This window comes from Chlamydotis macqueenii, chromosome 12 (assembly GCF_036417535.1).
Source record: "Chlamydotis macqueenii isolate bChlMac1 chromosome 12, bChlMac1.mat, whole genome shotgun sequence".
Taxonomy (NCBI): domain Eukaryota; kingdom Metazoa; phylum Chordata; class Aves; order Otidiformes; family Otididae; genus Chlamydotis; species Chlamydotis macqueenii.
In genome coordinates, this window is record NC_141567.1 from 10,625,898 (window position 1) to 10,640,015 (window position 14,118).

General features: G+C 42.2%; 1 protein-coding gene across 1 annotated transcript in view; it reads left to right on the forward strand.

Annotated features, from left to right (window-relative positions):
• The window catches only part of HDGFL3 (HDGF like 3), a 39,577-nt gene extending 25,609 nt beyond the window's left edge, over positions 1–13,968 (forward strand). Inside the window, exons 3-6 of the mRNA XM_086756975.1 lie at positions 921–1,059; positions 2,363–2,521; positions 4,086–4,232; positions 11,619–13,968. Of these exons, the coding sequence (XP_086613101.1) occupies positions 921–1,059; positions 2,363–2,521; positions 4,086–4,232; positions 11,619–11,624 (451 nt within the window). The 3' untranslated portion in view covers positions 11,625–13,968. The remainder of the gene's footprint in view (positions 1–920; positions 1,060–2,362; positions 2,522–4,085; positions 4,233–11,618) is intronic.
• Positions 13,969–14,118: the final 150 nt, after the last annotated feature.

A 14,118-nucleotide genomic window follows, 5' to 3' on the forward strand; every position in this document is an offset into this window, starting at 1 on the left:
CCAGTGAAAAGGAAATTATGCTTTCTTCAGTTTTATGTAAGAAGTTAGAATTTTACCGTAAAGTATGTAGAAAAGGCAGGATAAATCACCGCTCTTCTTTTTATTATTATTATTTTTCCCTGCATTGTGCTGCCTGTGCCTGAAATTAGTTGGCCCAGCGCAGAGCTGACTTACGCAGCAGCAGAGCACAAAATCCCTCCTTTGCTGCACTGCCTAAAAAACAGCTTGGCCACAAGCACCCTGTGTGCCTCATTGTTTCCTTCTATTAGTCATCTGCCTATATTCACCCATTGTTTTTTGTCTTATATGAAATTATAAGATTTTTGGGAAAGAGAACACTGTTATTGTGTTTGCACAGAATCTAGCATGCGGGGGGCTTATTCCAAGAAAGAAGCTCCCAGGCTTACTGGCAGTATAGATAATAATAAATGCCACTGCTTTTTCTGTCCAGTAGTACAAGGGATAAGTTTTGGCTCATGGCTTCTGTACACCTTGCATACTTTAACTTTTCATACAGTATTTTTAGGCCTTTCTGGATTTCTGACACATGGGATTGGAAGTTTGGTCCCTTGCTATCACAGACAATTACGTCATATAATCCCTTTCATAAACTGTTCGAGTGCCAGCTCCCAGCAGTAGTTAAGACAATAAACGAGACTTGTTTGAGTTGTTTCTAGAGACACCCAGCATGGTTTTGCAACATCAAACATCAGAATGGTGAGACAATCCATTAAATCAGTCTCACAGCAGTAGCTCAAAGCCAGTGTATTAAATAAACAAACAAACAAATAAAACAGAAAAATAAATGGTGGAATGAGCAGAAGAATAGGAAAAACATTTGCACTTTTAATGTGGAGGGTTTTTTTAAGAGGAGGAGGAATTTAAGTCCTTTTCTGAATGTAACCTGTGTTAAAATGCAGTGCGTTCCTGGGGCCCAAAGACCTTTTCCCATATAAAGAATATAAAGATAAGTTTGGGAAGTCAAACAAGCGAAAAGGATTTAATGAAGGCCTGTGGGAAATAGAAAACAACCCTGGAGTAAAGTTTACTGGATATCAGGTAAATGACTTTCAGTTCTATTCTTCCTTATCTTTCTTGTTTTCTCCTTTGAAGAATTCTTGTCAGTGTAAACATTGTATGAGTTATGTGGAAGGTCTTGGATTTTGTAGAGCTAGAAAGTTTCACAGCTTTTGTAATTATGTAATGTAAAGACAACTGTGATCTTGCACTCTGTGACAAATTGAACTTTAATCACACTGCAGAGCCCTTTGCTTTCTGTGATATTCGGGGGTGGTGAAGTAGAAAATTCTGCAGCAGATTTAGTTGAATTAAAAATGGAAGGGTTTATTTACTCCACTATAAACATGAATAATTTCTAACTTCTTCTTTCTGTTGTTTATTTTTGTATCAGGTTCAGTGTATTTTACACAGACCTTAAGGTCACTGCACTTTTGATTTTTACATTGTAAGGTCTAACACGTAGGACACCACTGCCAAAGTTGTGAGAGGTGAGAAGGTGGATGCTGGAGCTGCTGTTAGGAGATAGGAGCTGCTGTACAACAGCTCTCCCTGTTGGATGTCTGGAGCAAAAAGTCAGTGAAGCTGCAGGGGGAGAAGAGTAGTTGGTGGGCTGTATAAAACCAAAGAACTTTCCTCATTAAAAAAATGTGGTCCTTTGAAGGCAGAAATCACCTCCAAAAGAAGGCAAACACCTATTACATTATTAGCACAAAACCTTACAAACCAGAGATGTGGACCACCTGCAGACAAGCTGCTGCCCCTCTCAGTTCCTGTTTCATATTTTCAGCCCTACAGATGTTTTACATACACTTGAGGATTTAAAAAAATCTAGTGAATAGTCTGTGGGAGATGGACTGTCAAAGAGCTCTCAGCCTTCTGGTCAGTGTTTGCTTTTTCCTAACACAGAGATCTTGCCCTTTGCGAGGGTTTGTAACAGCCATCTTCTCTCCTGAATAAGTTTATCCTATTGCAGCCAAAGTGTAAAAGTTTCCATAATTTTGCCCAGAGTACAACATGCCGGGTCTCTCCACTGAGCAAACCTTAGTTCTCCGGCAAACACATTTTTGTTATCGGATCTTCTGTTTCTGTGTGAACCCTTCAGAACATGCTATCCCAGAATCTGCATCTGATAACTGTTTTCAAGTAGTGACTGAGAAAATTGCCTTTGCAGCCCTTTTTCTTGATAATTGCAAGAATAACCTGAGCTCTTCCTGACTATCGCGATTAAAGTGTAAGCTGTCTGTTACTAGTATTTCTCTCTTCAATACAGAACAAAAATTAAGTAATAGATTTTAGTGATTTTTTTGTTGTTTATGTTGTTGTTGTTATTGTTATTTTAAAGGCAATTCAGCAACAGAGCTCATCAGAAACTGAAGGAGAAGGAGGAAATACAGCAGATGCCAGCAGTGAGGAGGAGGGTGATCGGGTAGAAGAGGATGGAAAAGGAAAAAGAAAGAATGAAAAAGCAGGCTCAAAACGGAAAAAATCCTACACTTCAAAGGTTATCTCCTGAGTTTTTCCATTGTTATCCATGTGCACTTATAACTGGAATACTGTCCATCTCATGGCAATGTGTTCTTCCTTCCTGGCATTTGATACCATAATGATGGTGTTCAAACAGGCAAAGGGAAGTGCTCTTGCTTTTGTAGGCAGTCTTGGTGAGACAGCAGTTGAAATCCTCTGCCCTCTTCTAGTGCCCACACTTTGAGAAGGAGGTGATAGTATGGGAAGGAGTTCAGAAGGGCTGGAAAGAAAGTCCATGTAAAGATGGATTGATAGGTTTGATCGTGTTACGTATTTCCCCATGAAAAGCAAGAAAAAAGCCTTAGGAATGTTCTGCCTGGGAGACAGGAGTTCAGGTTTGGTTCCTGTCTGGGAGAATTCAGGCTTTCCTCCCATCTCCAGTGTGAGTGCTCCAGATGCCATGCTTAAAGATATGGTACGGCCAGGTCTGCTCAGCTGCTCCTGTTGTATCTGAGTGTAAAATACGTCAGCAGAGGATACAGAGTGGGAGGGAGGAAGAATTAATTCATTAAGCAGGGAGTAGGGCACTCGATTTGTAGATAAAAGACCTACATTGTAGTACCTAACTCCTCTATTAACATCTAAGTAACAGCACAGATGAGGAAGCTGAGAGTAATGTGTCCCAGACTGCCTCATAATGGCTGATGAATGTAATAACGTGCATTGGCTTTGGGTTCAGATATGCTTCTTGTCACCTGGGTAAAAGGGAGCAACATTATAGTCACTTCTGCTGGTTCTGTGTGTGCCTCCAGGTCTGTACTTAGCTTTAAAAACTGTGGAAAGTGGCAGAGTCACATTCATTCACATTCATGTTATTCTTCTCTGAAAGTGAAAACTAAATGAAATGAGAAGAAGCAAGCAAGCTTGATCCAGGCTCAGTTTGAGGGGGAACGGGAATTTTCATGGTTCATCCACTGAACAAAATGTATTAAGTAATTTCACCCCCTTTGTGTGTTTTACATTAGAAATTCAGGTCTGGTCTACCATCTTCTTTCCAGAAGACTCTGGATAAACAGAGGATTAGGAAAATGGTGGCTTAATGCCACAACTTATCCTTTTGTACTGTAGAATTGCATAACATAAAGGGAGCAGAAAATATGTATAGGTTCCACATGGCTTTAATGTTAATATATTAAAGCTGACAGCACTGAAAAAAGTATGGAAAGCAGCTCTGCTAATGTTACTCTCATTTTACATCTCTGTGTTTAATCAAAACTTTTGTCAAGCTGGCACCATCTGTTTCATTAACTCGCAAAACCTACAGGTGACCCAGCACTAATACCCGTCTCCTATTACTGCATCTGTCTTACAGCCAATTGTGCTGCCCACCTGTGCTGAACACCGTGTTTCTCCTTTTGCTTCACTGATGACAGTAACTCCAACTACTTCACCTGAAAAATGCTTTCACCCCACATATCCTCCCCAGTATTCACCTTGAACAGGGAACCGCATGATCAGACAGCATTCCACATACGTTCCAAAAGTGTCTTTCTATGGCTGAAGCTCAGTTTTCACTTTAACTTTTTGGTTGATCCTTTTAGAAATCCTCCAAGCAGTCACGGAAATCTCCTGGAGATGAAGATGATAAGGACTGCAAAGAGGAAGAAAATAAGAGCAGCTCTGATGCTGGGGACGCAGGCAATGACACAAGAAACACTTCTTCAGATTTGCAGAAAACCAGTGAAGGGGTAATCTTCTGTTAATATAATTTTCTTCTCATGCAGTTTGCTACCTGGGGCTTTGGAGCTAGGGGTGAAAGGCGTTGCATTGCAGTGGCCTGTGCATACCACGTATGGTCTTTTTACAGTGCATTTCAGTGCTCAGAATGTGTCTAGGAACAGAAACACGGGACTGGTCCTGCACTGGTACAGATTTTGCTCTAGAGAAACGACTGAATGAGAGAAGATTCTATAAGCATTATTTTTGTTCCAACACTTGCATGAATGTCAGCTGAGAGGAACTACTGAAAACCATGAGCTGGAATGATGCAAAATTGATGTGAGAGCAGAATCAGACTGTTTACATAATGCATTTTGGCTCAATAAATAGTGGGAGCCTGCATATCCTTTCACACTTGTTTAAAATTAATGCAGTCCCACTGACTTCTTTGGAGTTCATGAGGGTTCATGTGCACTTCACAGACTCTGCATACTGAGGTTTTAGGGCAGATCCTGCTTGGGATATGACATTCCAAGGAGGAGATGTACAGCCTGCTCCAGAGCAGGTTCCTATGATTTCCTTGTATGTTTGTGCCAGTTGTGTGTTCATATCAGTATTATTTTGTTGTGACCACGACAACAGAAAGGAAGGCTGCTGAGCAGGGAAATTGGCATGGGAATTGGTTAATCGTTAGCCACCTTTAACAACCACTGCTATTTCTGTGCCTTTGAGGCAGCACAAGCCTTTTTGCTCCTTTCTGAGCTCCGGCTCAGAACCAGTTCTTGTGCAATTCCCATGCCAAGGCTGTGCCACGTGGCCAGCAGCCAGGCTGGGCTGTCACAGGAGCTGCTGAGTGACACAAATCCCCAGGTGTGAGATGAAGCCAGCCAGCACAGGCTCTCATCTGACATTGCCAAGGTGCCTTAGCACCCAGCTGCATGCTCAGCGTCAACCCTTTCTCACAAAACACAACCTCTGGGGAGCTGCTTTCGTCTCCTGCTTAAAGGCTCCTCCCAGAATTTCCTTTCCCCTCGTCTCTCTGAGGTACAGTGTATGTGTTTTGTGGCTCTTTGCCTTATAAAGACTTTGATACGTGGCTTGTGAGATCAGGAAGATCATATGCCCTGACCCCTTCCCATTCACTCTGAACAAGCAGCTGCCTTGAGCCAGAGACTGACACAAGGAGAGATGCTTCCCCAGCACCTCACCCACATAGCTGGAGAGTCTGGGACTGATGCGTGTGGCGAGTGCATAGTGCATGTGTTGCCCACATTCTGGCTAGTGAACCCTGTGACACTTTCATATCCTCAGATAGTTATTTGAGTGAGAAAACTGGCCATGAGGTTCATCTAAGGTGGCAAGAGGTTCAGGAGGGCAGTGACAGGGGATATGTTTGTGAACTTCAGGCATGTTCTCTGTGTAAGGACCAAATGCTTACTGAGTTATGTAAGCCACAGATTAAGTGGCTAAAAAGTCACATAGGATGTTGGCTTTGTGGCTGGTGACATTCATATGGCTCTTCCTTCTGTATGTAACATGCTTGTAATTGCCAGAGCAAATATCAACAGTCTCTGTGCCCTTCCTGCCAGCACCAACTCCACAGGAATACTCACAGTTAACATTGTCATACTCATGTGAGGAGTTGGCTCTCCTCTGACTTGTGCAGCCCCAGCACTCAGGCTTGACTTCACACTTGAACGACCAGTCTTTAACTAGATCTTAGATGCTCTTAACATTACAGTAAAGGTGGAGTTTTAGTAGTGTGTACTAAAGAGAGATGGAGAGATGGTTTTAAGGGCACCTTGAGATAAAAGCACAGATAAGTTTGGAGAAATTCACATCCTGATCAGGATATTTCACCTTGGGCATTTCTGCTGCAGACTCAGCATTTCACATGTAAATCCTCTTCAGTATTTCTGTTGAGATTCTGTCAGCAGTGCAGTTCTCTTTTAGGACCAGGAGGGGACACTCCATCTCCTCGTATCCTGAAAGCCAGACTAGGTGTCTTTTTAGAACATACGCCTTCATCAGACACAAGGCACTTGGGGAAAGAGTCATCAGCTTTTTTTTTGTTGTTTTCAGTTGGTGTTAAACAGCCAGTCACACAGCGTGTGTCTAGTTGACCTCCTGAGGTACAGAGCCGGCTGCCTTGCAGCCATGTTCTGCTGGACATCCAGACTAGGAGTCTGCTGGAGGGCACTGCGCTCCTCCAGCCCATGCACTTGGACTTCTCTTCTATAGAAAGGAAGGTCAAAAAAGACCCAACATGTGCCTGCAGAGTCAGGATATGGTCCTCTTGTTCACACGCATGAATTCGGATGAATGTTTAGGTCTGCTAAAAGATACCATCGTAGATGAGATTATGATGTCTTTAAAATCATTTAGCTTGTGAGAAGAGCATTGGACCAACAACACACTGTCTGTAGAATATGGGCCTGCGCCTCCTTCCCAGTGTGCAGCACAGGAGCTGCATACCCACCGCTTCGCCTTCCTGCCAGGCCAGCCAAGCTCAGGAGGGTTCCCTGGCTATGAGATGGCACCAGGGGCCTACCAAAATGAACATGGGGTGCACACCTGCGCCCTCCCCAGGACAGGGTGCTGCGCGACACTCACACCAGAAAAGTTTGTTTCAAAATAACTTGTGGGAAGGTACCATGAAGGCAAAGAGAGAAGAAAAATAAGAGTTCAGAGCCCCCATCTCAAGGACAGGCGTATTTCATTCCCCAGGCTTTGCCACCATGGCCGCCTGCTGAAAAGATGCCTGGGAGCAGAGGCTGGGCAGGGCCATGGAGAGCAGGTGGGTTCAGCTCCCCTGCTCGTAGTGCTGCCCATGGGCTGCGTCCTGGAGAGCCTCTGGCTCCCGGGTGCTGCGCTGCTCAGGTCTCTGGCCATGCAAGAGTTGCCTAAAGGACACAAGCAGCTTTTCTCTTAATAATGCTACTAATAATGAGGTAGTGATTATGTTTCATAGTGCCTGGACTGCAGGCTGAAGGTACATCTCCCTTGTTCAGACCAGAGGGAACCTTGCCTTTTAATCACACTCTTACCCTCAGCGTTATGGGGATCTTCTTGAAGGGTTAGCGGCTGAAGTCAAATGATTGAGGGAGCATCTTCACCGATATTTTTAAATGAAATTTCTAACCTCCAGGTGGTGGAGGAGAACTTGAAAATGTGAAGTGATGGCTTCCTAAAGACTCAAAACCCAGAGCAAATAAAAGTACTTCCAAATCTATGATATTTTTTCAGCCAATTTCATACTGTTCAAGGGCTCGACTTGTGATTATTTTTTATCCCTGGGGTTGACAAAGCTGCTTTCTTTTCTTATCTCCATCCCTTAGTTTCTCAACTATTTTTGAGGACTACGGGCACTCTGAACAGAAAAGGCATTAGCTTCCTCAGACTTAGCCACAGTTTCTAATTGTGTCCTGCTGATACCTGTTTCTCAAGCTCTTTCCCTCACTGCTGTTCTTTGGCTGATCCCTTCCACAGAAGGGTGCAAAGCCTGAACCTCAGGGTTTTATTATCTAATATTAATTAAGTAATAATGTATTGGCTAAGACAAACCATCCCAGAGCTTGCTCAAGTCAGGAGTCACAGACCACCCCCACGACAATCCTCTGCTGTTAAATACTAAATGGTTTTGCCTTTCTCAAAATACCACATAAACAGAATATTGCAGTGGAAAGGTATTCATGGCTCCGTGTTGTTTACTTTCTGTGGTACAAAATTAGCTCATAAATCAGTGAATTCATGGCAGCAGGTTTACATTCCACATTTAAATCTCCGGTGACTTGTGTGTTTGGTTCTTGGCTGGCATAACTCTGAATCTTTATAACTGAACACCTAAGTTGCTTTTTACTTTTATTCTCTGGATACCCATGTAGTGATGTTTAGAGCTGGCTGTAGGCCCTGCCCTATTAGAGAGTATTTGAATGTTAAGGTCAGCACTCGGGGTATGTGGCAAGGTTTTCTTTTGGTATTCATTATTTCAGTTACAGTCCGGACGGTGTGTTGGTAAATGAGCGTTCTCTTTGTGTACGGATGCAAGTGGCTGCCTTTCAGGAGGTGAATGATTTTACTGAGGCTTTGAAAAGTAATAGATTTGTTGGAAATTAAATACTTTTTTTTTTTTTTTGCTTCTGGTACGGCCCGAATATTAAAGTGGGGTAAAGGACTGTGATCTTTTTACTCACACTGACAATCAGTTACTAACATGGGAGTCAGTGGATCTATTTGTGGAGGCAACTGCTTGCCAGCATGAATAAGGGGATCAAAATCTGGTCCAAAATTACTGCCATCTGATACTATTGCAATTGGGAGAACATATTTAAAACAACCTGTGTCCGGGACGTATTTTTTGTTGTGATGTTCTTGTGGAGTAGCAACAATTCCAGTTACTGCTGTGAAAGATGAGTGTTATGGCCAAACTGGCCAGAGAAACACAGGTTCATTGTGTCCTTCTGATGTGGTTTTGAGATGTTTGGTTCCTTCGCACTTCCTTCTTTACTTCTCAAGAATAACATTGGTTACGCTGCATAATAAGTTTGAGGTTTTATCAAGATTAAAAGCATAGCATTTAGGGCTCTATTCAATGTAAAAGCAGTTATGTGGGCATTTTTCCAGAAAATGAGAACAGAGTATGTATTTCTGTCTGAATTTTTTTCTAAAATTTGAGGTAAGTTAAAATCTACCCCTCAAAAAAAAGATAACATTTGTAAAAATGCGTTTAACTATTGCGCAGTGAAAATGTCTATGTAAAAATCAAATAGGGGCGTACTCTCTGGTGTAAGGAGGTGTGTTGTCTGCTGCCTTCGTGTGGCTCCAGGTAACAGCACTGCTAAGTAAGGCAATGGCACATAACTCAGGAGAAACATAAAGGTCTGAATGCAAGTTGAGATAGCAGTTGGTCTAGATGAAATATACTCTTTGCATCTCTGTGTACGTTGAATCCTGAACCGTTTTGACTTCAAACCAACATGGAATAACAATGATCATACAGAGTATGTGAATAATTATCCTTCTGCCCATCCAGCAAGAGCCTTTAAAGCACAGGATGGCTGAGTCAGTTGCCAGACACTGTTGAGGAAAGAATTTTCAGTGCCAGAAAAAACAAAGCAATTTGTGGGTTTAGTTTTATTTCCTTCTCTCTGTGTTCTCTGTCCTTCAATTTTATTGATGACTGAAATTTTTCACTCAAATCAGTCAGATTCTGTGCTGTTTCCTTTTTGTGCAGTAGCGTTGGTCAGTGCAGCACACGTTGTACCGTATCTTACAGTAAAGCTGAGAGAACTGTTCAAAGATGATGCGGGTTGATCTGTTCCTGAAGAGACGTGAAACCATGGAGACCGTGGAAACTGCTGAGCTCTGCCGCATCCTTGTTCAGTGGCTGCGGCAGGAGCCTGGCAGCATGCGCTGCCTGGGTAGGGGAAGGAGGGTGCCTGCATCTGGGGATAAAAGAACTGCTGGCTTCTGGGGCACCTAGGAGGTCAAATGTGTGGATGGTACTGGAAACTCAAAATCCTAGAGAATTATTTGCATACGTGGCTCTTTATTGTCCCTCCTATGCCACATTGTGGCCCAATGGATCTGTCTGTCTCGCACGTGTGTGGAGGTGTTCATATTCCCGTTCATGTGAGAACAATGCCTGTCTGATCTTCTGGCCTTAGCCCAGAGGGGAACTGTTGTTAATAAGTGCAAAGGTTTAATACTCCAAAAGGACAGCTTTCCTGACTGGATCTGAGAGCCATACCGCAGGGACCGACTGTTTCACCACCCATCCTGCCTATCAGTGCAGGGTAGCAGCTGTCATTAAGAGCTTTAGCAGAAGACATGGTTTGATTGACTAATCATTTGTAGTTGTTTTAATGGGTGCCTGCACTTCCCTCTGAGGGGCAAGAAATGGCAGCGAACTCCTCCAAGACACTTCTCCAAAGCATCTGTAAGCGTAATCTCCTTGAGAGGTCACTGGAAGTGCGGTGCTCTGGATCAACAGCGCATTGTTACATCTTTTAGGGGGAGGCAGCGCTCCAGCAGTTCCTGTAAGCCGTCATTACATGCATGAGCATTTTCTAATAACCCCTTATCATGTGTCGTTACTCAGGATGTGCCAGGACCTCCCACACGGAAAGCGCAGGTTTCCATTACTTACTGTTTGCAGACCCCTTGTCAGAGGAGAAGAACCACACTGAACAAACACAGTGCTGCAACCAGACTGAGCTCCCAGACTGCTAAGTGGGCACTTGTGTGCTCTTATCCTCTTGGATAGAGCACAGTCCACTCTAGCTGTGGCATCGCACACAGCAGGCGTGACGGACCAGAGGGGGAGAGAGCTTAGGCAGCCCCTACCTGCTAGTGCAGGGCTTTTCATATCCTCCTCCAGATCTTGGGTAAAATGAAAATTGTGGTATCCTCAGTGGATTTAACCTGTACCCCCACACACACACTTATTCCTTCCAGTTCATTTTTTTCTTGGATAATCACACCAAATACAGTACCCCTTCATGCTGCTCATGTGTTGTGTTTCTTTCCGTCCATCAGGGTATGGGTGGATGAGCATTCACGCTCTCAATTCTCAATGAATTTGTGAATTTTGTGAATCTTTGTGAATTCTCCATTCACAAAGGCGTAGGGACATCTTGCTCAGGGTTAGGTAGTCATGTACCATTGTGTGTCTTCATGTTGTTGGACAAAAGCAGAGTGTCCCTGTGCCTGTAGTGAGTTTTGCTGTCTCTGCTGAGTACGAAGAAACTGACACTTGGAGACGCTTGCCACGATCCCACGGCGACAGCACGATCCTGTTCCCACTCATGTCAATGGAAGCGAGAGCTGACCTTGACTCAGTCATGAAGTGGGAGTTTCTTCCTTTTCTGTCATCACCTTACAGGGAACTCCAAGCCAAACTGTTTCCTTTGCAGAAGCAACAGATACATTAGCTATGAAAATTGTTTATCTTTCCTCATCCTCGCTAAGTGTCCCTTTGTTTGAACAAAGGGTGTTCTCACCGCAAGGCGGTCAGGCACTCAGCAGTGCCTGAGCTTTTGTGTGAAGCGTATCAGTGATTTAGTGTAGTGGGGAAATGCAAAATTTGGTTGTGTGTGAAGTATACTACAAAATTCATAATTAAGTGATTGGGGAAAACAAAAAACAACCCACGTATGTGACTCAAGCTGCTTATTTGAATAAAGCCCTAAATGTTTACTTTTGAACTGTATTCTGTAATATTTTGCAGTGGTATGTCAGTTGATGTAACATAAGCAGTATTCTCTAGAAAGAAACACCTGTTTGAACGGAGCAGGTGGTTACTTCTACCTGTGACTTTGCAGTGTGGGAATGTGACATTAATTATATCAAGTTTGTTGCAGCATGCTTTTTCTTACACTAAATATGATGGTGTTTTTCTTCTCTCTCTCTTTCAGACTTAACCAACATAATGACTGCTGAATATTAAGGGAAAACACAAGAAGGTTACATGTTTGGTTGTCTAATATTCTTGGATTTGATATGAGTCACCACATCTGTTCATTAGTATCATCAACAGCATCCCAGTTTGTATGCACATTATTCACATTCCTATCTGTTGTGTTTGCAGAAATGACATTTTACCCTTTTTTCTAAGGGTTACTTTTTGATTTTCATATTATTTGGTTGCATGAAGTTGCCCTTTTCCAGTGGCTGAGGTTTATGAAGATATCGCATACTTGAACATGTTTTAGATTCCTTTTCTAGACAGAAAAGGTGTAACTCCAAATTATATCAGTCTAAATCAGCATTTTTTTAAAAACAAGTAAATCTTAGAAATGAGTCCCCTCCATACAAGACTACAATATCTTCCACCTACAAACATACTTTTAAATTTCCCTATATCCATATGTTGTTGATTTTTGATCAGTTTATAACATAAAAGAAAAATCCTTCTTCAGTTGAGATCACCACCAAGTTCAATAATGTAATAAAATACCTTTCCTTATTAGAAGTACCTAGCTAGTTATACTCTTAATACTTCTCAAAATCATGATGTAATGTACACTATCTGACTTAGTTCCTATATGTGGAGTTAGTGAAAGTCTTTTTGTGTTTCTTTAGATTAATACAAGGATTTTTTCCAATGCCAACACAATTTGAAATCATTCGTTTGGATGCTTTCCATTTTTAAGCTTACTGTGATATAGAACCCTATGGGAAACCAAAAGAAAACATCAATTTTAAATAATGAAAGGCTTAAAAAAAGGATGCTGTCATTCTGGCTTTTTTTTCCTTTTGGAAATAGAACTAGACTAGTAAGTAAGCATTCCAAATCCATTATTCTGTGTACATTATTGTTGCTATTGTGATAATAGAGATTTTTATTTATTTTTATGCCAGCTTTTATTGTGAAAACATATTTAGTCTGGTTTTATCAATCCTTGTTATGCTTGTCCTTGGAACATCTTTTGCGTATTCAAGGTTTGTAGTTGACGAGTTTACTGTAAAAAACTAAAAAAAAAACCACAACAAAAAAACAAAAAACAAAACAAAAAGGAAACAAAAAAATGTATTGTTTTTACAGAATAAATTTATTGGAATGTGTATTGGGAGTAAGGTTTGAGGTTGTAAGCAACTAAGTTAGCGTCATATTTGGCTTCATACGTGTAATAATGTGAGGTATTAATGTAAGTCAAGTATTAAAGCAAAACATTCTGTTAACATGAGTTGACCATAATAGATACAAGTGCAGGTGAGATCTTTATTTTTTCTGTACTTTGCCTTTTCTGGATAACAGGAGGTTATTAAATTCACCTTGAATGTATTCAAAGTTTCTTTAAGAACCTTAGAAGTAACCTTGGAGGCTCAAATACCTGTTTGTGAGACAGCGTGTCCTGTTACAGGCCAACAGCTCTGGGTTTGTTTTCTGGGGAGGCCGTATTGGGATGGAGCTATCCCAAATTCCAGCGTACACGGGAGGAGCCCACACCAGGGAGGCTGGGTGCCGGAGGAAATTATTGCCGAGTTCCTTTTTTTGCCCGGAAGCACTGACCGAGATGCGTTGTGGTTACGTTGGGCCTGCCCCTTGGGCTGGAGTTTCTCTCTTCTGAGCACTGCTGTGAACTGCACCGCAGCGTTCAACGGGAGAGGTTAAAGCATGAGTTTCCTGCTGCTCTGAAAGCGCCCTTGTGCAGGGTGCACCACACATGCGCATGAGCTGATGCTTTCTTGTTACTGATCAGGTTTAAAAAGACAATTCAAATTCTCAAAATCAAAACACCCAAAAGTCAACATCCCAAAATAAAGTATTTCCAGTTCAAACGTATCAGCTAATTTCATCTGTGAGAAAGGCACTAAATGTGCTGCTTTTGGCATACCCACACAGAGAACTGATAGAAATAGTTGTAACTGCAAACAGAAACATGAACTACACAAACCAAGGTCGCTGCATTTGCCGCTACTTGTTTGTGACCCAACAGCATTAGCAACTGTAGCTGCAGAGAAGAACACGGCCAAAATCCCCTCCTCTCTGGAAATGCACGCTGCGCTGTCAGGCCTGACTGTTGAAGGTAACGAGCCCTCGGTGCCCAGTTCAAGTGCTAGTAAGCACATGCTGAACTTCGAGGACGTGAGCAGTCCTTGCAAAAGTGAATTCTTAAAAGAATTAACAAAACTATGATTTGCTTATCATATATGGAGTCTTAACATATGAGTTGATTGCTTCTTAAAGATTTCTTGGGATTTTTAACAAGGCTGACCCACAAGACCTACTTTTTGACAAATAAAACGTGTGCATGTGACAGAGTTATGTATGTTAATTTTTGACACTTCAAAATGTTGACCTTCACATTCTACAGTAGCTCTGTGTAGGGATGGCTAGCACTGATCTCCAGTGTGTGGAGGCTAAACACTGACATCATTATTATTCTTTAACTTCATGCAGGATTTCTAAAA